Source organism: Podarcis cretensis (genome assembly GCF_951804945.1).
Source record: "Podarcis cretensis genome assembly, chromosome: 1".
NCBI classification, from domain to species: Eukaryota; Metazoa; Chordata; class Lepidosauria; order Squamata; family Lacertidae; genus Podarcis; species Podarcis cretensis.
Window position 1 is genome coordinate 100,416,265 of NC_137170.1, and position 25,524 is coordinate 100,441,788.

Below are 25,524 nucleotides of genomic sequence, written 5' to 3' on the forward strand. Positions count from 1 at the left end.
ACTCGGCTCATATGGCATAGTAAAGATGGTGATTCAAAACTGAAAACGCATCACATGAGGAGCAACTCATATGAAGTGGCATCCACATGAGAGTGTCCACAATTTAGTTCCTCGGGTAACTGCTGGTGGGGAATTTTGCTAAATGTAAACAGCCTCTTTCTAGCTGGATCCTTGGAGATTTCTGTAAAGTTCCTATAACTGCTTAAATATTCTGATGTGTTCAAAAAATTCTGCCTGGGCAGCAGAATTTTACAAGGGGGGGGGTCATATTCTGTTATGAAAGTAAGCACATTTTGTTTTTTTAAATTAAATGCCTGCAGCTGAATTCTCTCCATACAGTAATATAAAAATGTGATATTTTCAGATTTACATTAGTGAAAATGAAAGCACTTGAGTTTTCAGTCCTACTCAGAACTGCTCCTGCTTCTTTCCTCAGCAGGAATACCCTGCTTGCCAAGACACTGGTTTTGTGGGTGGAGATAGAGTCAGCTTGTAAAATATGCTTGCTCTGTAACAGAATCCATTTCCTGCTAACTACAATATTGCAACACACCCGCAAATAGAAACTAGCACTTCCTTAAGGCAGAGACTTTTACATGTAAGTACTGTATTGATATTTTCAAACACTGACCTTAATGTCCTTGAAAGTAAAAGCTGAAAGAAACTGTGTTTTTCTACTCAAAACCAAAAGAACATTATCTTAAAACTTTTTTTTTTCCTGTTGCAATTGTTCTAAAGTTCCTCAAGTAGGGCTTGTTTTGAAATCAGATTTTTTTTTTTAATCCGCAGTGTTTATGGGGTTTTGCTGTTTGGCTATTTGACAGTCTAAATTCTGGAATGGGGAAATGTAAACAGTTCCACTTTATAACTACTGATGCAAAACTGCTTTAAACCAGGCCTCTGATTTATGAGAGAGTGTGGCAAAAAACAAAAATGCTGCAATCTTGTGCATGCTTACTTTGAAGTAAATCTTACTGAACTCAGAGAGGCTTTCTTCTGAGCAAATTTGTATAGGAGAAGGCTGTGCAAAACGTTACAGCATATGCATTTAGAATAATAACAAATTAAATCACCATCCTTGTAATAATGAATGCTGGTGAAGAACTCCTATACATGATTTCACACAGGAACCAATTTTGCATGTTTCATTGTAGTTAGAGCCAACTTAATCAAACCTATAAATAAAATTACAACTGCTGCTATATGTGCAGGCGGAATCCAGAAATAATTTACTCAAGTTACTCCACAGTAAATATACATAGGAGTGTAATCTAAGGGAGGATACAGACCAATCTTCAATATGTGAATTTTCGAAAGAGTGAAGTTTTTTTATTATTATTTTGTGGAAATTAAAGCACATACAGTAGTTGTAAAACATTTGAAATGCCACGTAGTTCTTCCCAACTTCCTCTAAAAGACAGAAGAGGCTGGTTAGCATAAGACTGCATAAACATGGGCAGAATTGCTCTTTGATAACGCAGGGCAATGTGTCATGTACAGTAAGCCCACATTGAACTTGTGTACATTCAGCTTTATATGCTTGGCAAAAAAAAACTTTAAAATTTTGCTCTCAGTTTGTGTTTGGCTTGGTAGGCTGCAATCTGTACAGGCCTGCCCCTACACAGAATACCATATGAATTAGTGGTACCGAGAATTTTTTCACAGTAGTTTTTCTGTTGTGGTAACAGTACTTTTTCCAATGAGTAATGGGAACTAGTGCTATTGTGTCTGTGTATTTCTTGGTTTGCCTCATCGTATGTTGGGGCCGAACACAGGGAGGAAAGATTAGCTATGTGGGTCAGCTGTGTATATACATTTGTACACTGTAAATGTCAGTGCTTTTCTTCAGCTGGAACTCACCAGAACTCAGTTCCAGCACCACTTAGGTGGGAACCATTGCCATTATAAGGGAACAAGGGAGGCATTCATGGTGAGTTCTGGCACCTCTTTCCAGGGCTAGAAAAATAGCAGTGGAAAATGTCATTTTGAACACACAAAATATACAGCAAGTGGATCGTTTGGTAGTAAGTTAATACTTCCCTGAACCCCACTTGGTTCCCCAACCATCCCTTAGTTCAGGGGTTGTCAACCTGGTCCCTACCACCCACTAGTGGTCACTTCAGGATTCTAGGTGGGCGGTAGGGGGTTCTACAGCACAAGCTGAATCCTCCTTCCATTGAGCACTGGTGGACTCAAGAAAGATGCATTAGGGGACAGTAGGTATAAAAAGGTTGACTACCCCTGCCTTAGTTCATTTGTATAAAGCTGGGAAGCCAAGTCAAAGTACAGTGGTACCTCGGATTAAGAACTTAATTCGTTCTGGAGGTCCATTCTTAACCTGAAACTGTTCTTAACCTGAGGTACCACTTTAGCTAATGGGGCCTCCCGCTGCTGCTGCTTCACTGCCGCCGCGCAATTTCTGTTCTCATCCTGAAGCAAAGTTCTTAACTTGAGGTACTATTTCTGGGTTAGCGGAGACTGTAACCTGAAGCGTCTGTAACCCAAGGTACCATTGTATGGTCAAGAAAGAAGGTTGTAGTATGGAACAGCCCAGGGGGAAATAATGACTAGAAAATGGAGAATGAGGGATATAGGAGACATGAACTTGATGAGATGAAGGCAATCAAAAGGGGGCTTAGAGAAGTTTCTTAAATAAAAGGGACTGTGTGTGGTAAAGAGTAGAGAGAAAGGGGACGACTGTAGCAGTGGAGGATGCCAGGGAGTCTAAGCAAGAGCAACTAGAGTGCAATTTGTTGTATTGATTTCAACTAATCAACCAGTGTTTGGTTACAGGTCTTTTATCATTTGCTGAAAACATACCAAATGCTGAGTGTTTTATGGCTGTGTGAGCATGATTAAAACTCAGAGTAAATGCTTACCTAGGCATTATTTTAATAGGTTCCAGATCTTTAGGGAAAAGACTTTAATTCAATTTTAAAATAAAACATATTTTCTAGCTAGGCAGTAAACAAAAAAAATCAAAACAAAACCCACCATTTCTTAGATGTCACCTTGGAGATTCAGTAAACCAAGCCACGGAAATGATTCCTGATAGAAATCACTTATTGCTCAGACTTACAGCAGTGGCTACGTTTACAAAGGAGCTGTACTCCACAGCTCTGTTACAGGCTGGGGGGAAAAATAGCTATTTGCTGCGGTCAAGGTCTCTGTTCAAAGTCCGATAAAAATGCCGATATGCTGCTTTAGTAAGTGCTTTCGTCTACTTACTTGCGTAATACTTGGCAGCTATACATTTCTAAGCAGTCCTTGACGTGGGAGAACTGCCGACTCTGCTCTGTATCCTTGCTTTTGCTTTTCTTTGTGCCTCACCCTACTCAGATTGCAGCTAAATAATTCTGCTTTTGCTGTATATATCTTCTTTTTAAAAAAAATTAGGTTGGTATTCTGCCATGGCTATGAGAAGCTTGCTTTCTGACCATAGCCACTATGTCGAATCCTTTCGTCTGTTCCTTGAGAATTCGACGGAGCATCAATGCATGCTGGAATTCATTCAGAAGAAGCTGCCAGGCATATTATCAAGGTAAAAGCATCAGGCATCTTATCAGAAGGACAAACTATTGATACGCTCTGGCATACATGATGTTTGTTTGTGTGTGCAACAGAGCCAGGTTTGCAAGAACTGCTGGAGTGTATCAGACTGCTGTTTCTGTCCTTCCCGTCCTTTCCTCCCTCCCCCTCCTTCTCTAGATCTTTAATAATGTTTTACTTCAGACATCCCAGTAGAAAGCTTTTCTTTGTGATAGGGTTTGCCTAGCAGAAGACAGAGATCTCATTGTTTGCTCTCATGTAAATATAGCTCAACTTCCACGTATGCACATACAATAATGAACAGCAATCACAATTTATCAGGATGTACTTTCCTTTGCAAAACAAAAACAAAAACCCTAATAAAATTTTTTAACCTCATTGATGATTCATGTGTGGAAGCTAAATAAACACACGTGTCGTATTGGCTTAGGGGACCTGAATGCCCTAACCACAGCAGTTGCTCTAAGCATAGTATCCTAGAAAAGCCCCATAAAGGTGTGTACTTTGGAACAGACCACTGAGACCCAAATCTGCTCCTGTCTTCATAACTCCACCTTTTCATTTATATAGGCCCATCCTGGGTTCTGCTAAACTAGACCAAGACCATTTCTGGGTTCTGCCAAACTGAACTGATTGAAAATTTCTGAAAATGAATGTCATTGGACTTTTTGAATACCTACTGATCTCTTACTGTTTTAAAAAGATACACTCTTTACCTCCTCAGTATAGGCAGTGGGAAATCTACAATCAATATTCTAAGTGTTGGTGGTGGGGCAGGTAAGTAAAGTATGAAGAAATGCATTTAATTATTTGAACTACAGGTTTATATTATGTACATAACAGATTATAATTCATTTAATTTACAGTTTAGTTTCCCAGGTATCTGTCAATAAAACCAGAAGCAATAGGATTATCTCTACAATATGTTGTATGGAGGAAAAAGACACAGAGTGACATCCAATCTAATCCTTTGATATTTGCAGTTTTGAGGTTTTACATTTTGTATGTTGAGACCTAGATGGTGAAAAGTGGGATATATATAGATATAGATATGTATATATTTATACACACACACATATATAATATATTAGTAAGAGCTGGGCATTGTTGAACCCACTGAAATTAATGGGTTTGATGTACCTAATTCTGCATTGGATAGGGGCGATAGGTAGGAACCATGATGGTGTACATCATATCTGACTTTGGATTCCATCTCCTTTTCCATTACCAAATATTATACTAGTTGACCAAATGTCCAGAACACAGAGGTGATATGAAAAGGACCGACTGAGCATCCTCCACTAAAAAATGTTGTATGTTGCACTGTGACTACGATTTTAAATTAGCTTAATTTGTAAATTAATCAACTTGTGCCATTATTGTCTTATCAGTAGCATGAGTGGCGAGGGCAAAGAGAATAGGCAAACATGGGGAAGAGACAGATAAGTGAGCCATTTAATACACTATTTTGTTTTCTGGTGATAACCAACTAGATATCAGATCACACGATCCTTCATGGTGGTCATACACATTTGCTGCAGGACTGTGCAAGCTTTTTTCAGTGGTTGTTTTTTTAAAAATAATGAATTTAGCAAAGAAGAAAAAGAAAGAAAGAAAACCAGAGAGGGGAAAGAAAAAAGAAACCCATCAGCTCACATTAAAAAAAACCAATTCCTATTAATACATTCATCTTTATTTTATCTAAATATTTATAAACTGCACTTTTGTTTTTTAAAAATACAAGGTGGTAGTATACACCATATGAAAGTTACAATGATAATAAAAACATTTAAAAAAACTATCCATAAATACTGCTTGACCTAAAGAAAGTGTGCATTTCAGAGGCCTGCCTAAACACAATTATAAGGCAGATTTGTAAGAAGGCAGGAATGATTCCTGCTGAACCTCTGCTGGTAGGGCACAGTAGTAAAGGTTCAGTCCCTAGTGAAGGCCAACCAAAACCTCTGGGGGCACAAGGAGCCACAAGAAGTGCCGCATCAGAGGATCTCCGTGATTGAGGTGGAGCATTAAACACATAAATTAATACAGACCATCCAAATGTCCAAACAGGTATTCACACAAAGTTAGTGTTTATAAGAAATGTGCTCAAATTTAGCAGGGGCAGCAAGGTCCTCAGACCATTGTGAAACAGAAGGTGGGTGATCGTCCTTACAGGCTTGAAGTAGAAACGTATTGGTGAGGGAAGCCTCACAAAATCCACTTTTGTCGCCCTGCTATTAATACCCATGCTACAGGGCCGTAATTAAAAAGTACATGGATATCTGCACATATCAAGGTTTTTGCTACTACACAGTCACTAGTTTAGTGACTGAACAACCCTGACAGAGAGCCTCACTTGTTCTGGGAAACAGCTCTACTAACCACAGTGTGTCTGCCATGACTGTTAGCCATAGATAGGCTCATTCTCCATTATTTTAACTAATCTTTAAAAACAAACAAACTCAGGTGTGCTACCAAAAGGCAGCTATCCATCAGTCTTAGTGCAGCGTTATCATTGACTCTTGGTATGAGAAGCACCTGACAGTAAAATGCGTAAAAGCAGCGCCTTTTAGACAGTCTCACTATAAGTGGCAATAACTAATAGTGAGAATGTGTTATGCCAGTCCATAAAGAAAGTACGCCTTGTTTTCACCCTTTATCTTATTAATGTTGCCAACTCACACCCTCCAATCACAAAAGGCATTTGCTGTGCTATAAAACAGCAAATGTGCCATAAACAATCCATTTCCTTGAAAAGTTTAATTGGAATCTTAATGGTGAACATAGTGATAGCCTTTTTAAGGTAATTGTATCGGAGCGCTTAAATAATTCCTATAGCTTAATTTGAAAGTTGTTGATAGCGCAGGCATATTCAGCTCTTGAATCCCCCAAAGCACTTGTTTGCATATAAACAACTAACTGAACTCAATTAAGGTCGTAGATTAAGCTACAAATCAAAGGGGTTGGGGGAAGGGGTGGTTTATAATAACCTGGTAGGGGTGGTGAGTTGATTACTTGTGAATGGGGAACGATACAATAGAAATGTGACTTTTTTAAAATTTGGAGGAACAGGTTTTTATATCAGTACAGAGTTGTTGTTTTTTAAGGAAAGAACAGTATTTGTACAGAAGGCACAGGAACTTCTGTATGCTTAGAATTAAGGACCAGTGTGGTTCTGAGCACATGCTCAGCTCATGAATTTGTTTACAGGATCAGAAATGTTCTCATTGTTAATACACACACCGCTCCTGGTTTCCCCTCTACCCCCGAATATTCATTTCAACATATTTTTTTTTTGGGGGGGGGAGCCTTTTGTTGCTGTTATTGTTAAACCATTGGGCATCAGATACATTGGTCAATATGCCACAAATCACTCTGAGATCTACCAGATCAGCCTTCTGCCAACCCATCTACATTGCTAAACCAAGTAATATATGTCAAGTCCTGTTACAAATACTGGCAGCTCTCCCTCTCATTCTTTCTCTCCCCCCCCCCCCCTTTTTTCTTTCTTGTGTCCTAGGAGAAGTTGACATTCAGATTCTTGCAGAAGTACGGGCTAAATATCCTGGAGTCATCATTTGTAACGATGTGGTAGAACCAAGTGCTGAACAAATAAGTGCCTACAAAGGTATGAGTGCTGCAACCCCAGAGTCGGTCACGACTGGACCTAATGGTCAGGGGTCCCTTTACCTTTTATGCTTTGTTGGTTTCATTTCTTAAAAAGCAGAGTACAAAATAATTTGCCAGATAATTTGTCCTATCTGTTGTATCATTCTCATCCCGGGAAGTAACACTTCCAGGGAGCATTCATTCATCACAATTCTATTGCAAGGGAATGGGATAGCTATCGTTTGATAGCATGGCAGTGATCCAGAGGGGAGCAACAATAGCTTAATCCCTTCTGAAGCAGAAATGGAAACAGTACAAGTGAAGACACTTGCTGCTGAAACTAAGAGAAATAGAGTGCAACTGCCTGAAAAGTTAGGTTTGAACTCACTCCGAAGTGAAGGGCTACTTCATATTAATTTCCTAGATGGATATAAACGCACACAATATGCAAGTTGCTAGTTCTGATGAAAGCACGTCTGTTTTGACACGTGTGTTCATAATGGGAAGCTAATTTGTTGTATACTTGGCAAAGTAGGCGTATTTCCATACCATGTGAAGTGGACCTGAGAGATACTAGCTCTCTTCAGATGTTCAGCCTGACCACATAAGCACCAAAGGAGAGTTGTGGGAAGGGAGCATGCAGGCCATCCCTGACCCCCAGTGTCCCTGTGTGTGCTAGCCCCACTTCTACTCCTGACTTTTGCAGGAGTGGGACAGGGCCAGCACTCAAGGGAAAGCTGGAGACAGGGCTGTGGGTGTCAGTGGCATAGCATGGGTTGCCAAGTGCCGGGGCTGTGCAGAGGGGTGGGGTGGAGATAGAAATGGATGGAGTACATTCAACTGCCTAACAGTGTCCACATCACCCAGGAGATTGCAGCCACAGAGATAAGAAAAGAAGACTTGTTCCATAGTCTGGAGAGGTCACCTTCCTAGAGAAGCCTTTTTCAATTCAGCCCAGTGATGGAATTTTGTGCCCCCTAACATTTTTGCACCTGGGACAACTGCCCCTGCAGCCCTCCACTCCCTACTATACCACTGGTGGAAGAAGCTACATCTTTTTGCCCTCCCATGGTCAGGCTGAACACCTGAAAAGGGCCATTGTCTTGTGGACTTTCTAAACTTCTTTGGTCATTAGCCCAATTCTGATTTTTGGCATAGGGAAGCCACATTGACAGGCATTAGCTTTCTTTCCCTACTCTTCATTTCCTGATGTCTCCTCACAGACTGTCTAGTGATTAAATAGAAGCAGACTGAGTCAGATTATTTTCAGTGCTGATATGGATTACTGCTCAATGATCTCCAAGTTTAAAATAGCAAATTAGATTTGAACTGTGGTCGTATAGGCTAGAGACTGATAAATGGAAGAGAGGACTGAGCAACAGCCACAGCATTCAGAAGTGGTAGCCCATGTCCAAGAAGGAATGCAAAGGAAGAGAGATAAGTACAGGTGGAACATTTCTCATCTATTTCACAGGGATGTATCCTAATCGGAGCCCTGAAAAATGTAAGACTTTGATTGGATGTGCGAAGTTAAAGCTGTACCAAAGCACAATGTGTTTGAATGCTATGTGTATACAAAGCCCTTAGAGCACCTCCAGACTGTCAATTTTTTCAGGTGGGATTCAATTATATTCTGGCAAATTCAGGTTGTATAATTACAGTTGATTGGGAGGTCTTGTGCAGCAAACCCCACTCCCCCCCCCCCAATTGGACTTTTTGCTATAAGGAAAGTGACAAGGAATTGCATTGGAAAGTTAGGGAATAACACTTGCTTTGATGCCAAATAATCTCTCAAACAAATACAAAGGAATGCTCATTAAATAACCAATGCCACCTAATCTCCCTGAACACAAGGGCCTTTCCACATACTCTGTTTATAGTGCTATAGTTGCTGTTTGATCCAATGTAAAAACTGAATTTGTAGCTGATTGTTTGCACCTTTGGTCACATTAGAGTGTGAGGGTGGGGCTTTCCTTTGCACACTAATGGTTCTTGTTTCTGTGAGAAAGGTTTTTTTGCTGTAGTCACACCCCATGTGTATCCTTGTGCTCCCCCAGCCATTAAATGTCAGAGCTGAAAATGGGGATAGCAATTTTGTAGCTTTTTGTGTGTGTGTTTAGTGTCTAGTATTCCCGAATCCTATTATTGTGGGAGTACAGGAAATTAGAAGACAGTCTATGGGTCAACCTGAGCTATGGTGAACCTGGTTATTGTGATGAAATTTTGTCTGCAGCTAATGATTGCTTTCACAGGCAGTACTTTGACTCAGCACCATCATTCCTATCTGCCATCTCTCTCCTCTGAATAGCTCACAAATTCACAGTTTGCACTGGCCAGAGGGAAGCAGCATGAAACAGACATCTCCCAAACCACTCAGCAGCCATCCCCTCTACATAGAAACCAGGGCAATGCTTGCACACATGCTAATAAAAAATTATTATTATTATTATTGGTCACACAAATGGATATATTGAGAATCCATTCCAGTTCTTTCACAAAAGTCAGATTTCTTGTGGTAGATTTTCTTTTTTTAAGTACAGTATTCTGGCATGCTAACTGAATGATGACATCATGTGACAGAGTATGCAAAAAAGAAAAAGTCCAGAAAACAAAGCCACTATACCACTATAAATGGAAATGGCCATTAGAGCTATTGGGGGACTTTCTGCCAAGAAACAGTGGAATCAAAGCTTGGAACAGGGTTCAAGTAGCTGTGAAACAGGTTCTTGGTTTTCTTTATTTCTGATAACTTTTGGGGCACCAAGAAAGGAGCATGACATATATCATGCTTTCAGCCCGGGATGCTAGAGAAATAGCAAGTATTTTCTGCAAATCAGGAAAGCATAGCAACCACCTCTGTCATTCAGTGCTCACAGCTGTGCTTAATTCAGAACTGATTTCATGAGGAGTTAAAATGAGGCACAATGGGGTTAAGTTTCCTATGGATTCTGGGGAATCAAAAGCCAATTGCATAATATATGAAAATACCTTATACACAATCTAGCCAATGTTATCAGCGGATATCAAAAGTAGCTGCCATTGGGCTTATCTGCTTCAATTTCTCCCATGGAACCAAGTAACATTTTATGCTGTTTCACTTTGTCCAGATAGCTTTACTCTACAATCCAGCCACTGCCTTAAGATATTTCTTCTACATTGTCCTGTAAATCTAAAAAGTGACCCTGGAATCTGAGTTCTAGATATAAAATAGCAAGTATATATAAGAACATATTTTCCTCCTGATTGGATTCATCAAACTACTTGAGAGGATGGAACTGGGGACAGATTCTGAAACAGCCGTATGATTTATGCTGCTCCAAAGTGTTCCTTCCACTTTGCTTTGCTCTGTGGAAGTGAGTGAATGGAAGGTGGCACCTGGCAGCTCAAGACTGGTCCCGCCAGTGACACCAGCGCGTTGTGCTTTTTAAAATATATGGCTTTCAGCTGCTTTAAAATTTGAAATGGAAATTTATTCTGTATTTGCAATTGAGATAAACTGTGGAGCTATCATATTTTAGAACGAGTAGCAAAGACAGAAAACCTTGAGAACATAAAGTTTTCTTGGCACAAGGAGACTTCGCTGGAATATGAAAGTCGAATGAAGGCAAGCAAAGAAGTGAAGAAATGGAACTTCATCCACATGATCCAGGTAAAGGGAGGCCTCAATTGTGGGACAGTTGTGGTTGTTGGGACAACCGTTTTCCTCATGCTACCTTTCGTGTGCGATAATACCACTTGAATGTCAAAGCGGTGCTCCAGTCCCTTGTATTTTATAAGTTTGTTCTGTTCACAAGCAATAATATATTTGTTCCAAACAATCAAGCCCAAAGAAAACAGAATGCATGCAAAACTTGCTGTAGAATAATAAGGACAAAACTCTGCTTTGCATTAGCTAGTGCATCTGAATAAAAAGTGAGTAGAGCTTAATATTGCTGCACCCCTTTCCCCTCAGCTATGCGGTTCTCTGGCACAAAACTCAGTTCCACCCCCAGCTTCCCTGCTTCACCTCTCTCTGAGGTCTACCGCCCTGGGCTGGATTTCTGCTAGATATTTTAAACCCTCTTTATTTTTGCTGCCACCACCAGGTACGAGAATAATTGCCAGCTCTAGCATAGCCAGTCAAGAGGCAAGTGTGTATGATACAACAATATCAATAACAGAAGAAAATATTGCAGAATTATTCAGTGCTCAGAAGCATGCGGTTTCAGTTACATACTTTCTTAGATGCTGCTTTAATCCAGTGTTTCCCAACCTTGGGCCTCCAGCTGTTTTTGGACTACAACTCCCATCATCCCTACCTAGCAAGACCAGTGGTCAGGGATGATGGGAATTGTAGTTCAAAAACAGCTAGAGGCCCAAGGTTGGGAAACACTCCATAGAAACACCTCTACCTAACTCCATGCTTCTAAATGTACCTAAGCAAAATCCACCCTCCCCATCTATCCCAAATGCTGTCCCTACTTGCTAATTCCGTCACAATCTACCCAACACTATCCATCCAGTTCCGAGGACCTTCTGAGGGACCTCAGGGTGAGAAGAGAAGTTACAAGGAACCAGGCGGAGGGCCTTCTTGGTAGTGGAACCTGCCCTGTGCAACACTCTCTCATCATATGCCAAACACAAACTTTCTGGAGACATATGAAGGCAGCCATGTATTGGGAAACTTGTAATGTTTGATGTTTTGCTGTGCTTTTATTATGCTGGAAGCCACCCAGGGTGGCCGGAGCAACCCAGGCAAAAGGCTAGGGTATAAGTAACAGATTATTATTATTATTATTATTATTGCTATTAATTCTACAACCTTCTCCCACCAGTATTTGAAGTCCCACCTGAACACTACTCACTTCCCATATGACAAGCACACCCCATTCCCCTCCCAATCCAACACTGACCCTAATCCTGAACCCCCGGCCTACCTGGCAGCAAGTCAGGATGTCAAGTCCAAAGTCCAAGTCCAGGGACCGAGCCACACAAGCAAATTCAAAAGCTCAGGAAATGCAGTCCAGTGTCAATCCAAGTAGCCAAGTCTGAAGTGCTGTAGTCAGAATACAGTTCAGAGTCACACCCAAATCACAGTGCAGGAACATGCAAGTCAAGACCCAGCAACATGGGGAGTTGAGCAGAAACAATGCCTCAGCTTCCCTTTTCTACCTTGCCTGCTGATTGCAGCATCTGGGCTTGATGAGGCATGTGACCCTCACCTGTTCCAAGCCCACTCCAGCTGAGGAATCACACATCCCAGAGCTAATGAGCTCCACCTGGCCAGCTATGGGCCCTTGCCTGCCTCAGCCTCCTGCAGCTCCCTATACCTTAGAGCAGTGATGGCCAAACTCGGCCCTCCAGCTGTTTTGGGAGTACAATTCCCATCATCCCTGACCACTCGTCCTGTTAGCTAGGGATGATGGGAGTTGTAGTCCCAAAACAGGTGCGGCGCCGAGTTTAGCCATCACTGCCTTAGAGCCTGCTGTGTTCGTGGAGACAGGGGCTCCTCTGGCTCTGGTGATAGGTCCTGCTGCTCTGGTTCCTGTGCACTGACCCCCATCCCCACCCCATCCTCCATAACCCTGTGAATACTTCCTACACCAACTTCTCCTTGCCCCTCCCCACCTTGTCCCAGTGTGTTCCAGTCCTGGCTCACCCCTCGCCAGGATCCCCTCCCTCCTCTCCATTGTTCTGCCAGTTCACGATGCTACTTGCCTACACATTTAGCACAATACATACTACCATATACTACTTTACTGTAGTTGCTCTAATGTGTACGCAGTATCGTTTAGACACACAACACAAATACATTTTTGGTTTGGGTATATTTGAGTCATTTCACACAAAAATGGGAGCATTCATGGAAAAGCTTCAGTGAGTTCATTCTACATTAAAGTGATTCTTATATTTTCTAGATGCTGTATTATGTAAAAGACATCCCAGCTACTATCAGGTTTTTCCACAGCCTCTTGGAACCTGGGGCCAAGCTCCTTATTATTCTTGTTTCAGGTAAGTACTGATCTCAGTAGTTCAGGCACCGCTTATCTCAAGATTGAATTTCTGCAATGCGCTCTATGCAGAGCTTACTTTCTGCTTCCAGAAAGTGCAGTTAGCACAGAATGCTGCAGTGCGGTTGCTGACAGGAGTGAGGCCCACTCATCCTATAACATGCTCAGAGATACACACTGATTGCCATTTTCTTACCAGGCCAAGTTCAAGGCGTAACTACAGGTATATAAAGCTCTAAAGGCTTGGAACCAGTTTACTTGTGGGATCACCTAATCCCATACTCGACCGCTTTGATCTGTGAAACTGGCGCTGTTCCACATACCACATAATACTCATTCTGCAGTTTTAAGAAATCAACCTTTTAGTGCGGCAGTGCCTACACTTTAGAACTCACTACCTATTGATATCAGGGAGGTGCCTTCACTGCAGTCTTTTTGGCAACTGCTTAAAACATTTTCATTTAGGCATGGCTATCCAGACATTTAGATGCTTACATTCCCTCCCACCCCCCTTTTACTGTTAATTATCTTTAAATGCTTTAAGTGTTTTTTGTTGAATGTTAATATTACTTGTAAACTGCTTGGGTGTATTATTACAATCAAGTGGTGTATAAATTTTGTTAAATAAATAAATAAATACTGCCAAGTACATTTCTTACACACTTCAAGGTTGTAATTTAGACTTCTATGTGATTTCCTATGAATGTGTCTTTTTTCATAATGGAACACCAAGACCCAGCTGCTTATACAAATCTATTTCTCAGAGATTAAAAAATACAAAAATTAAATTATCATACAAGTTATATAAAAATGTCTCATACAGTGGTGCCTCGCAAGACGAAATTAATTCATTCCGCGAGTTTTTTCGTCTTGCGATTTTTTCGTCTTCCGAAGCACGGACTTTGGAAAAGCTTCAAAAATCACCAAAGTCTTCAAAAACCTCAAAAAAGGCTACCACACCGCGTGCTATGAGTTGCTCCTCGAAGTGAATGCACGGTTTTAAGAAAAAGGAAACAAACTTGCAAGACATTTTCGTCTTGCGAAGCAAGCCCATAGGGAAATCCGTCTTGCGAAGCAACTCAAAAAACGAAAAACTCTTTCGTTTTGCGAGTTTTTCATTTTTCGAGGCATTCATCTTGCGAGGTACCACTGTATTAAAATGCACCATAAAAACATTCTGATTTAAACAATCTTATCTATTTATGCACCCCTGTCCCAGTCTTCAACACACTTTTGACCATATAAATAGACTATTATACATGTGTATCAATTGTACACACCCAAACTCTACTTTTTAAAAAAAGGATTTTAAAATACTTGTGTTAATCTGCCCTTTCAGCCTCCTCCTGTGCATGTTTTCTTGGATATAAGTCCCACTGAGCTTAATGGAGCTTACTTGGAGTTTAATGGTGCATAGAATTAGCACCATCTATTCTGTAGCGTCATGAACAGCTTCATAGATTAATGATATGCAATGAGTTCGAGAAATCTATGCAATATTTCTTCTGGTATTGGTACCACATAATTAGCAGCTAAAATGGAAGTTAATCTCCTTTGTGGGGACATACCTATTCTCATGATGTGTGGGAGGTGTGTCTTTTTCTATCTTCTAAACAAGGCGTATCTCTTACAAACACATTTATTTATTACAGTTAGAATATGCAGTGCTTTTTTTCTAAAAAAATGTTTAGGGGTACTCTCCTTTTCCTACTCATATTGAAATTCTGCCCCTCAATGAGGCCAAACGTAGATTCACAAAATGTTTAGGGGTATGCGTACCCCTGCATCCCCCCCCCAAGAAAAAAGCACCGATAATACGTTATAATATAAAATTGAGGTAAGATAACCCTTTTTTCAAGAATGGAACTCAAAGCAGGATTTCTAGATTCCAGGCACAGAAGCTACACATGTTGAACCTCTGCAAAATTGTTGCATTGTGTATGAGTCAGTTACAATCTAGAAGAGTGATGGGGAATTATCAGTTTATTCAGCTAGGAATGGGGAAGGAAGAGCTTACTTTTTATCCCTGAATTGCACCGAGCCATTGAGTTAATTAAGACTGTCGCTTAAGCACTACAGAGGAAGTAAGATCCATTCAGTGCAGTGGATGTTTATTCTGAGTAAACATGCACTGGTTTGTGTGTTGCCCTCATTAGAAGGTCCCTGATTCTTTGGATGTCATGGAATGTACAGTGGTGCCTCGCAAGACAAAAATAATCCGTTCCGCGAGTCTCTTCATCTAGCGGTTTTTTCGTCTTGCGAAGCATCCCTATTAGCGGATTAGCGGATTAGCGCTATTAGCGGCTTAGCGGCTAAGCGGCTATTAGCGGCTTAGCGGCTTAGAAAAAGGGGGGAGGAAAAAAACTCGCAAGACGTTTTCGTCTTGCAAAGCAAGCCCATAGGGAAATTCGTCTTGCAAAGCGCCTCGAAAAACGGAAAACCCTTTCGTCTAGCGGGTTTTTCGTCTTGCGAGGCATTCGTCTTGCGGGGCACCACTGTAATGGAGTTGTCTATCACAGAGATATGAGTTAATTATATAAACATTAGAAGAATTCACAGAGTTATAAAATAGCTTTATAAAGTTCATAGCAGACAACAACAGCCCAAAATGTTCCATTAATTGCAGAATGTCCCCGTTTCCCCTCCCCTAACTGCACACAAATGTCACAACAAATGTTGCAAACAGAATAGGCACTAAGTCTGAAATCTCAACTCATGCAAGAAACCCAATTGTTCTTAATGAATCCATTAATCTGCTTCACATTTTTCAGAATAGCACATGTCGTAACACCTGACTGCATGTGGCATTAAGTAAATCTCTACAATGGAGCTCTGTTGTGCTATTTAGCTGGCTCATTGCCCATGTTTACTGCCCATTTTGTTTAATATTGCGATACAGTGTAAAAAAAGAAAGAAAAAGAATCCCATCTTTGGCTGGTTATATTTGACACCTGAATAAGAAAGTTGTGATCAAGTCAATTGCAAAATAGAATACCAGAGGAAGTGGCATTTATATGTTCATGTGGATATAGTACCGAGGCAGCAGAGCAAATTGAACAGATTACACACAGCAGGTTTCAGTGCCTAATGGGCATCTTCTGAGTACAACCAGCCAAAGTTAACTGTTTTCAAGTTCCACTGATTTCAATGGGCGAGTTAAACATGTATGAAAAACTCTTCCATTAAATTCAATGGACCTAGCAAGTGATTGAATAGCCTAGTTTGTGCCTGAAGTGTCCTATTCAGTTACAACAGTGGCATATTTTTTACTAGGCATAACAGATATGATTTTGTTATGAGTTCTTCAAATGCATGCCTAATTTTAGCTCTCATTTTGAAAATGTGTATCTGTTTAATAGTACAAATTTTAAAAAGGGGAGGATAGAATTCTTCACAAATGGTTGGTGCAGCTGTGGCCGCACTTTGCTCTTAAAACTGGGCCTCTAAACTGGGGGCTGCCTCTCCTCCATAAAGCTCACTGTGTGACTAAAATAATAAATTGGGTAGGGTTTATATAATTGGCTGCCTTTCTATCATAGGAATACAAAAACAAAACAAACAAAACAAACAAACCAAGAACACAGCAGCACACAGTTGTGTGAATTACAGGGAAATGTAACTAAGAGCCATACATACATCTCATTACATTGAGCATGGTTAAACTGTTTCCAGACTGCATTTTTTCCTGATGGCACATCGAAGATGACATGTCTGGATGTTGTCTCCCCCAAATCCTCACACGTAGAATACGAGCATGTCAGGGAGAAGTCCCACCTAGCAAACCAATTCCCACAGCCATTTCAAAATCAAGAGATGTTGCAGTTCTGTATTTCGAAAGTAATTGTTTCTATATACCCAGATACAAAAGTAAACTTAAAATCAACTCCAAGAGAAATTTGAAAAGTTTAATCTAGATTCTGGAAGAGGCTGAGGTACTGTATTTCACTGCATAATGGTCTCACCACTGCATAATAGTCACACCCCCTTTTTTCTGTCCCTAAAATCAGTCCCAAAGCATTCAGGGGATTTCTGAGCACCAAGGGAAGACCTCAAGGGTCATGTTGGTACAGGATGCTGAAGCAAGGGAGGGGGTAATAGGGAGGGCTTGTGACAACTGTAGACCTCCAGTGAAACAATAAGCCCTAATGAAGCTTAGGTAAGGGTAAAGGGACCCCTGACCATTAGGTCCAGTTGTGGCCAACTCTGGGGTTGCGGCGCTCATCTCATTTTATTGGCCGAGGGAGCCGGCATACAGCTTCCCGGTCATGTGGCCAGCATGACTAAGCTGCTTCTGGCAAAGCAGAGCAGTGCACGGAAATGCCATTTACCTTCCCTCCGGAGTGGTACCTATTTATCTACTTGCTCTTTGACATGCTTTTGAACTGCTAGGTTGGCAGGAGCAGGGACCAAGCAATGGGAGCTCACCCCGTTGCGGGGATTCGAACCGCCGACCTTCTGATCAGCAAGTCCTAGGCTCTGTGGTTTAACCCACAGCTATACTGATAAAAAAAAGTATGCTTGAGTCAGTGTCCACTGGTGCCAGAGAACGCCCAAGTCTCAGTTTGGGCTGTAAACCCACCAGGTTCCTTTGCCTAGGGTAAGTTTGGCAAAGGAGATATAGAAGGGCAGCAGGGTAGGTTTGTGGCCCAGATACTGGTAATAATCAGGAGAGGAGATATGGATAGACACGAACGGTAAGATAAGTGCAATGGGGAAGGGGGAAGGCTATCAAGGAAACCATGGCGTTAAGTGGAAGAGAGGCAAGGAAATAAAAGCACTAGACCAGGTGAAATAGGAAAAACAGCAACAGAAGAAACCATCTTTGAAATAATACTCCCACTTAAATAATACATAAAAGCAATTTCTGCAGTTCACCAATGTGACACCTGTGAAAGACTTGCTGTTCTTTGGCAACTCCTGTGCTTTTCAGCGGAGCTTGACCATGTAGGAGTTCTTAGCAGATTCTTCTTGGTGTAAACTTTCCCCTACAGAAGTAATAGGGGATATTCATGAGAAACTGGGAGTAGAGGCTAAAAAGAGCAAAATGGTAAGGACACGGTTTGAAGGCTTCAGATCCTCCTACATACTGCTTGTCAACAAGACCGAGGCAGCTCTGAAGAGTTATGTAGTGTTGTTTTTAAGATAATAGTCTCCCCACACATTCAGTTCTCAACAAAGTATTGAAAAACAAAAGTAGTGCCATATGTTGCATCTACAGGGAGTGATTATTTTAATGTGCCAGTCAGGTAGTGTATAATTGCTCCGTTCAGAAATGGTGTTGAGTCACAGAACACTGACACCAGCACATTTCCTGCAATTAGTGCTCTGCATTCATTTTCCGCCAGGTGGAGAAGGGAGGTGGGGGAAAATATACACAAATTTGTTGTGCGGCATCGATTCTAAACCGCCAGAGTGTTTATGTTTCAGAAAGAAACTGTTTAAAGATATACTGCTTTCCAAAAAGGCAGGCAAATGGCTTTATTAGCAATGGGGATTTGCAGTCATACCTCTCAGCAAGCCCTCATTAGTCTTGAATTTATTGCTTTCCTACCCAATGGGGCTGGTGGCTTTGGCCTTTTATAAATGATTCACATCAGAAATGCTGAATCATGCCACCAAGGGTACCAAATAAATGGATTAGCCTGAATTCACTTCCCACTGTTCCTGCATGTGGATATATATATATATATATATATATATCCATCTGCAGGATCTTATCTGTGTCCCTTATGCTAGTTTTTAGTAGATTTCTATAAGAATAGCTCCCATGTCACAGTAGGATGCAATCTGACTGGCCTAAGGTTGCCAAATGTTCTTTATATTTTGAGATATCCCCTATTCCAGAACTTCACAGATGAGCAGAACATAATGGATGTCCCTTATCAGAGAATCTTGTCATTTCATACTTCTTGGAATAGACACCAAAGCTCTTTGATGTCTTGGGCTGCTTGCTTCTCTTTGGCCTGCTTTAAATCGGTGTAATTGTTTGTCAGTAGTCTGGCATTTCCTTGCAGCTTAGCCTCAACGCTAGGCAGTGGCCTCTTTTAAATGTACATACATTGGGCAAGTTCTCTGAGTCTTGACAAAATTCCATGAAAATGAATGGGGTTTTAATTGGTCAGCATGACTCAGATAATAATCCTGCACGGACTTGCACAGGTGAGATTTATTTCCTATTAAGCAGGCATAGGATCTGGCTGAATGTTCTATTCCTTTACTTTAAATGGGCTAAATCCATGAGTAATTTGAGAGCTGTGACATAAAAAGTTTGTTGTTTATAACATTTCTACACCACTCTTCAAGCCCCCAGAAAGTATTTCTAAATGATAATAAAACAATTCATCAAAAAGCAGGGAGCTTCTAGGCTCTTACTGTTTTGCAGATGAGATCCAAGCAGGTTGCACAATTAAGGTAGATTTGGCACTTTTGTCAATACACTCACTCAACACACCTCTTGCTCCTCTGGCCTGGAACCAGTGTCTGAGGTGAGGGCATGGAATCCATTTTGCAACTCCAGTGACACAGTATGGCTCCTGACAGTCCTCCTTCTTTGTGCTATGTTCCTCCAGGAGTTTGTTTCCAGCAATGGGTGATTTCCCTCTTCCATAAGGGCACCTCACCTGCACTGCTGTTCCAGGCTAGTCCTCTCTTCTCTACTGAGAAATTCATCTTCTTGCCCAGTAGCTCAAAGTGTGGACAGGCGGGCCTCAAGTTGCTGTACCTTGTCTTCCAGCAAGGCAACCAGCTTGCACTTGCTACAGGTGTATTTCTCCATGTTCACAGGCAGGAAGAGAAACATGGCACAGGTGTTGCAGTCACTGCAGCAGTTCCCTCGCTGTCCATGTCTCTTGGCCCTAGGCACACCATGAGACATCACTCTGGGCCTCTCCTTCCAACTCCCCTGCTAGATGCCCTCAAAAACACCCCTGTTTACAAGTCCTATTCATGAGCTCCTGGTCATGGGCTCCCAGAGGCTGCAAAAAGCTAAATAGAACTGCTGCTGGCTGCTAACTCCTTCCCTGTGACATGATGCCATATAAATTCCACACAAACAAACCAGTACAATTGCTCAATAAACATATGATGTATAGCCTCTCCACAAACTTTGTTCAACTATATTAAGATGAATGCTTCATAAACAGATCACCTGGGAGCTAGCCTAGTATCGTATCAGGATTAAATTAGCAACCAGAACAGAGCAGATAATCTTCAATGCTGAAACTGATGAGTGAGTTCTACTCATGTATCAGCCACTTTAGCTTTGCCTCTAATTAGACATTAGAGTCTAATGTCTAATAATTTCTCAATAGTTCATCTCTGTTGGCATTATAGGGAGGAGGAATTCACACAGTGCTATTACTGTATGTATATTACAGTGACTTTGGAATCCACTAACGCAGGCATCCCCAAACTTGGCCCTCTGGATGTTTTGGGACTACAACTCCCATGATCCCTAGCTAACAGGACCAGTGGTCAGGGATGATGGGAACTGTAGTCCCAAAACATCCAGAGGGCCAAGTTTGCCTATGCCTGTACTAACCAGTAGTTCAAGCAAACCATATCCTCATTAAGATCAAGAATTTGGGAAAAGTTATCTTGTAATGTATAACCATGGTTTGTACTTGAAAACAATCCTAGCACCACCACTGATGGTTTCAGGTGGTGTTAGGATGGCACTTCTGCTGGCAGAGAGAAGTGCAGATGGGGGATGGGAGCTTCTCCATGGTGGAGGTCCCAGCTGCGCCTTAGCAGGTAAAAGCAGTTTACTCAGAAACAAACCCTGTAGTATTTAATGAGGATTTTTGTGAAGTACGTTTTCATAGGATTGCAAGCTTGGCATCCAGTGTGTCCTCTCCTGAATTTGTTCATGCACTCACTTATTCATACTGGACCCATAAATGGCTGACATTTGTAAAAAATCCTCTCCTCATATGGACAACCATACATATCTTGATGAGATATCGAGGAAGAGGCAAAAATCTAAGGGCTTGTTTACATAATCAGTTAAACTTGAATAACGCCTCCTTACTTCAACTTCTGATTTGATTGCAGATTCAGAGGATGAATCAAAAGCTGAAAAGAGTTAAACGAAAGTCAATAACCTGCTAAAATCAAAGATTTGCTTTCTGACTAGAGATGAGATAATGAGAGGACATTCTAAATGTTTTCTCCTCTCCACCCCCATCCCACCCTATGAATGTTCTGTCCCTTCAGTGATCTGTAGGGCAGCTATGGTAGTTTCACTGTTTACTCTTGCAGCACCATGTGACAAGACAATAATCCATCTCTGCTGTGCAAGTACATCAAAAGTGGCTCTGGTCTATGACCACTATTAAGCATCTTTCCCTCTCTCTGGATGGTTAGGAAAATTATCAGCCTTGGTCTAATTTACCATGATGGGCCAAAGGAAGGGCTTAGCACAGACTTCCATGCAGCTCCCTCTATAATCAGCGATTGACTATTATTATTTTTAAATAAATATATATACCACCCTTCATCCAAAGATCACAGAGTGGTTCAGAACATAAAAATACAAAACAAGAACCCATAATACCTAATGAAAACAAGAATAAAAACAAACCAATAACCCCCCCACCTCCCACAAACACATATAAAAGGCCGTAGAACAGAGCTTTCCGAACTGCAAGTTCCAGGGAGCTCAGAAGCCCCCTCCACATTAACCTAAACCAGGACTTTTAGTGTGGCTGCCCCTGCCCTGTGGAATACCATTCATGACAAGAAAGAACAGGTGACCACTATTTGGACTTTCCAGAAACAATAGAAGACATTTTTGTTCTGACAGGCTTTCCCAAGCTGCATAAATAGGCGTTTGCCACAAGTGTCTGCTAGTTAAGAGTTTTAGTATTGTTTTAAATATATTTGTTGTTTTTCTGTTTTTAACTGTTTATAACTATTGAATGTGTAAATTGCCTCGAGAGAAAGTGCTTTACAAGGTGATTAATAAATCAGCAATAATAGTAATGATGAAAATAAAACTGCAATATGATTTATTTGGCAGGAACCAGTGGCTGGGCCAGGCTCTGGGAGAAATATGGTTCTCGCCTGCCTCTGAATGATCTCTGCTTGTATGTTTCATCTGCTCACATTGAAGAGATACTTGATGGGGCTGGTCTAAAGTACAAGTCCTATGAGCTTCCATCTGATATGGACATAACTGATTGCTTCACTGATGGAAACAGAAATGGGGAATTGCTGCTTGATTTTTTGACCGAAACCTGTAATTTTAGTAAAACTGCCCCCACTGAATTAAAAAATGAAATTATCAGAGACCTTAAAAAGCTTGAATACAGTGAAAAGAGGGGTGACAAGTATTTTTTTAATAACAATCTGAGTGCAATAGTGATTGAACCCTAAATGTGTTCAGCTGTGAAGCAGCCACTCAGTTGAATATTTATTATTTGTTAAATACTTTATTAGTTTGGTAAGTATGTGATGCTTGAGTCAAATACACATATATCCACAGTATCTAACTTTTTTTGCCACTGTTACAGCTGCTTAACTGTATTAGGTGTTTACAATGCTACATATTAAGACTTTGCTAACAGATTAAAACATAGCTTGCAGAGTTGTACATCATTATCCTTGTGCAGTGGTTCTGTTGTTGGCTATCGTGTGCTGAGATCATTAATCAAAACTTGAAAAATTGCAGGCCTGTGCCTCTTGATTGATGGAAAAGGTGTTGTAATGACCTTGAAAAGATGAATCCTTTATGAAGAAAACAGAAAAAGGAAAAACATTTTTAAATAGAACTTTATAGCTGCCTTTACAGTTATTGCAGCACATATTTCAAACCTTTAAATTTTAGAGCCCACAGTCAGTTCTGCTCTTAGCTCTTAATGTTTTTCTCTTTGGTTTAACACTGTTTAAAAAGTAATATGTAGTGATAGGCTGGGAAGAAGAGGAGAAGAACCTTAAGATGCAGGTTTAGAGATGGGAAGAACAGGCCAAATGGCTGGGCATTTGTGCCTGTTTAATGGTTCTGGTGGAAGTGGAAAAATCTAAGTGAAAGGGGACCTCCAGTCAAGGTCATTGTATACAGCTCTGTTACTAATATCAGGAATATCCTGTGTTTGGTGAATCAGTGGCCCTGTGCATATATCTGCTACTGCATACATTATAGGATACATGGGCATACCTGCACACACCTACTGTCCCATCACTTAGAACATTTAGAGCTTGCTAGCAGTGTGAAGTGGTCTTTTTGAGGAGTGAACATGTTTGAGCTTCACAGGCATTTCAGAGCAGGCACCAAGCACCTATGAATTCCCACTGGCACTGAGCCATGGAAGAACAACAATGGTGGATGCCTATCCTAGGCTTCTTCCCTTATCGTTCAGATACGTCATCAGGGGGATTACGAGTGTGAAGAAGCTTGAAGAAAGAAGAAGAGCTGAAGCAGGGCAACCTCAATGGTGAGCACCTGCCTTGCATGTAGAAGATCCCTGCCATGTCAACTTCATAAAAGGATCATGTAGCAGGTGAATGGCAAAGCCCCTCTATCTGATGTTGGGCTATATTGATAAATACGTGCAGCTAGTTTAGGGCAGCTTCTTATGTTCCTTGGTAAGGGATGGAGGAACTACCCAATGAGGAATTGTTGCAGCGTTTTTAGCTTAGAAAAAAAAATGTGAGTAAGAGGTGATATGGTGGAAGTTTATAAAATAATGCATGGCATGGAGAAAGTGAATAGAGAAAAGTGTTTCTGACACTCTCATAACACCAGAACTCATGGGCATCTAGCTGAATGTTGCCCCAGTGTAAAGCTCCCATAGAAATGTGGAGCTACTTTTGCCACAGAATCACCCCAGTCTGTCCCCATGCATTGAGGACTAGGGATATGGCTTCAAAGCTGGAGCATTCATGTTCTGGACAGGCTTCATCCCTGCAAATTATTACAGAAGACTCAGCCATGTGGTTGCCCCCCATCTCTCCATGTAACCCTGTGCTCAAGTGGGGGGGTATAGAAACAGATAAAGGCAGAAGCCTCCTGTTTTGCTGTCTCACAGCCTCATCTTGTGCCTGATCAAGATTTGCATGCATTATTTTGCCAGCAACTTTAAAATCCTCCTAAAAGGGATTTTTAGACAGGATGGTGCCTTCTCCGTAGTCACCTGATTGACTAATGTAGGGTAGTTAAAAGCTACGGCTCATCTATTCCATTCCTCAAAATGAAACATACGTTGCTCAGATCACTGTAGCAAAAGGATGTGATTTAAGATGATCCCTTAGCAGTGACATTCACAGTTTTCGCACAGGCAAAATGACATTAGCGCTTCATGTCAGCTCCCCAAATGTCGGAAGGAGCGGATTAATGTATGAGCCAACATATACGTGTTTCTGAACAATCTGTGGTTTTTTTAAGGTGCGCTCTGCATTTATGCCTTAGATACGTTGCTTTTTGTATTGATGGTTACAACATGGATACAATTCCACAAGTCTGTGCTCAAATAAAATAAATAAAATACCTGTTTTTAAATGTTCTTTACTGTTCATTCTTCTGTGTTACACACTGATGGATGAGGCCACCTCTAACTCTAGCACAGATTTATCAGTAAGGATTTTTGAGAAGGTTATGAACTGTTTGGGATTCTGCAAGGTCTGTCCAGAGGCGCAGAATGGAGACTCGGTGCTTGTATGATTCATCCCTAAAAATCTACACAGAAGGTATTTACATTTGTAGTTGACACACTTATTTTGCTATTTTTTTTATGGTTACCAACAAAGATGAATGTATCGTCCAAAAGGAACAATATTTTCAAAGGAATTTTGGTACCTCTACAGAATTGGGTTCACAACTGAAAGACCATATTGTTGTACAGTACTTAATTTAAAGCTGAAAGGGAGATTTCCTACTCCATAGTTGATGTTAATGCACAACATGGTATGCATTGCAAAACTCATTTGAGCTTGCTGGGTGCATCTAATGCGGACAGAGATATACATCTCCCTTTGGCACTGATAGTAATGCACAATCAGTATGAATAAATCAAGTTTAGGCTTAACATGGAACTGCAGGGCAATTCCTCGCTGGGTGGGTTTCAGGGCTCTGTGGGCTAATCCTGTCCCCACCACCTGCATATTTGGCTAGTATTGGAAGGAGCTGTTGGTATCTGTTGATGTAAGCATGTCTTAACTCTTCCACACACAGGAGACTGTCAATGTATTTGGAGCTTGTGAAGAATTCCCAATGGAGACACTGGGTATGAGCTTCGGATGCATGGCCCTGCACACACTCCTCATTTTATTTCCCCATGTGTTCTCTGAAAACCTGAAAGGAGTTACTCTCACCAGCATTTTTCCTCTGACTGCATCCTACCCATTTAGGGAACGATCCAGAGCAGTTATTTATTTATAC

At 41.1% G+C, this 25,524-nt stretch overlaps 1 protein-coding gene and 1 long non-coding RNA gene across 3 annotated transcripts in view; one reads left to right on the forward strand and one right to left on the reverse strand.

Annotated features, from left to right (window-relative positions):
• Positions 1–13,045, reverse strand: part of LOC307226534 — a 98,582-nt gene extending 85,537 nt beyond the window's left edge. The window contains exon 1 of the long non-coding RNA XR_013843483.1: positions 12,075–13,045. This is a non-coding gene — a long non-coding RNA (uncharacterized lncRNA). The remainder of the gene's footprint in view (positions 1–12,074) is intronic.
• LOC307226182 (histamine N-methyltransferase-like) lies at positions 474–24,649 on the forward strand. Of its 2 annotated transcripts, none has more exons than XM_079994706.1 (7): positions 474–598; positions 3,397–3,541; positions 4,274–4,326; positions 7,070–7,177; positions 10,677–10,807; positions 13,056–13,149; positions 22,168–24,649. In XM_079994706.1, exons 2-7 carry the CDS (start codon positions 3,411–3,413, stop codon positions 22,521–22,523), a joined length of 873 nt encoding a protein of 290 aa, XP_079850832.1. In that variant the 5' UTR covers positions 474–598; positions 3,397–3,410; the 3' UTR covers positions 22,524–24,649. The 2 variants fall into 2 exon arrangements, with proteins under 2 accessions (XP_079850832.1, XP_079850831.1); XM_079994705.1 differs by lacking the exon at positions 474–598 and adding an exon at positions 3,173–3,206.
• Positions 24,650–25,524: the final 875 nt, after the last annotated feature.

Coding starts and splice junctions, on each gene's coding strand:
- LOC307226182 (XM_079994705.1), top strand. Junction 3,542..4,273: donor CTGCCAGGCATATTATCAAG/GTAAAAGCATCA, acceptor TTACCTCCTCAG/TATAGGCAGTGGGAAATCTA. Junction 7,178..10,676: donor ACAAATAAGTGCCTACAAAG/GTATGAGTGCTG, acceptor ATCATATTTTAG/AACGAGTAGCAAAGACAGAA.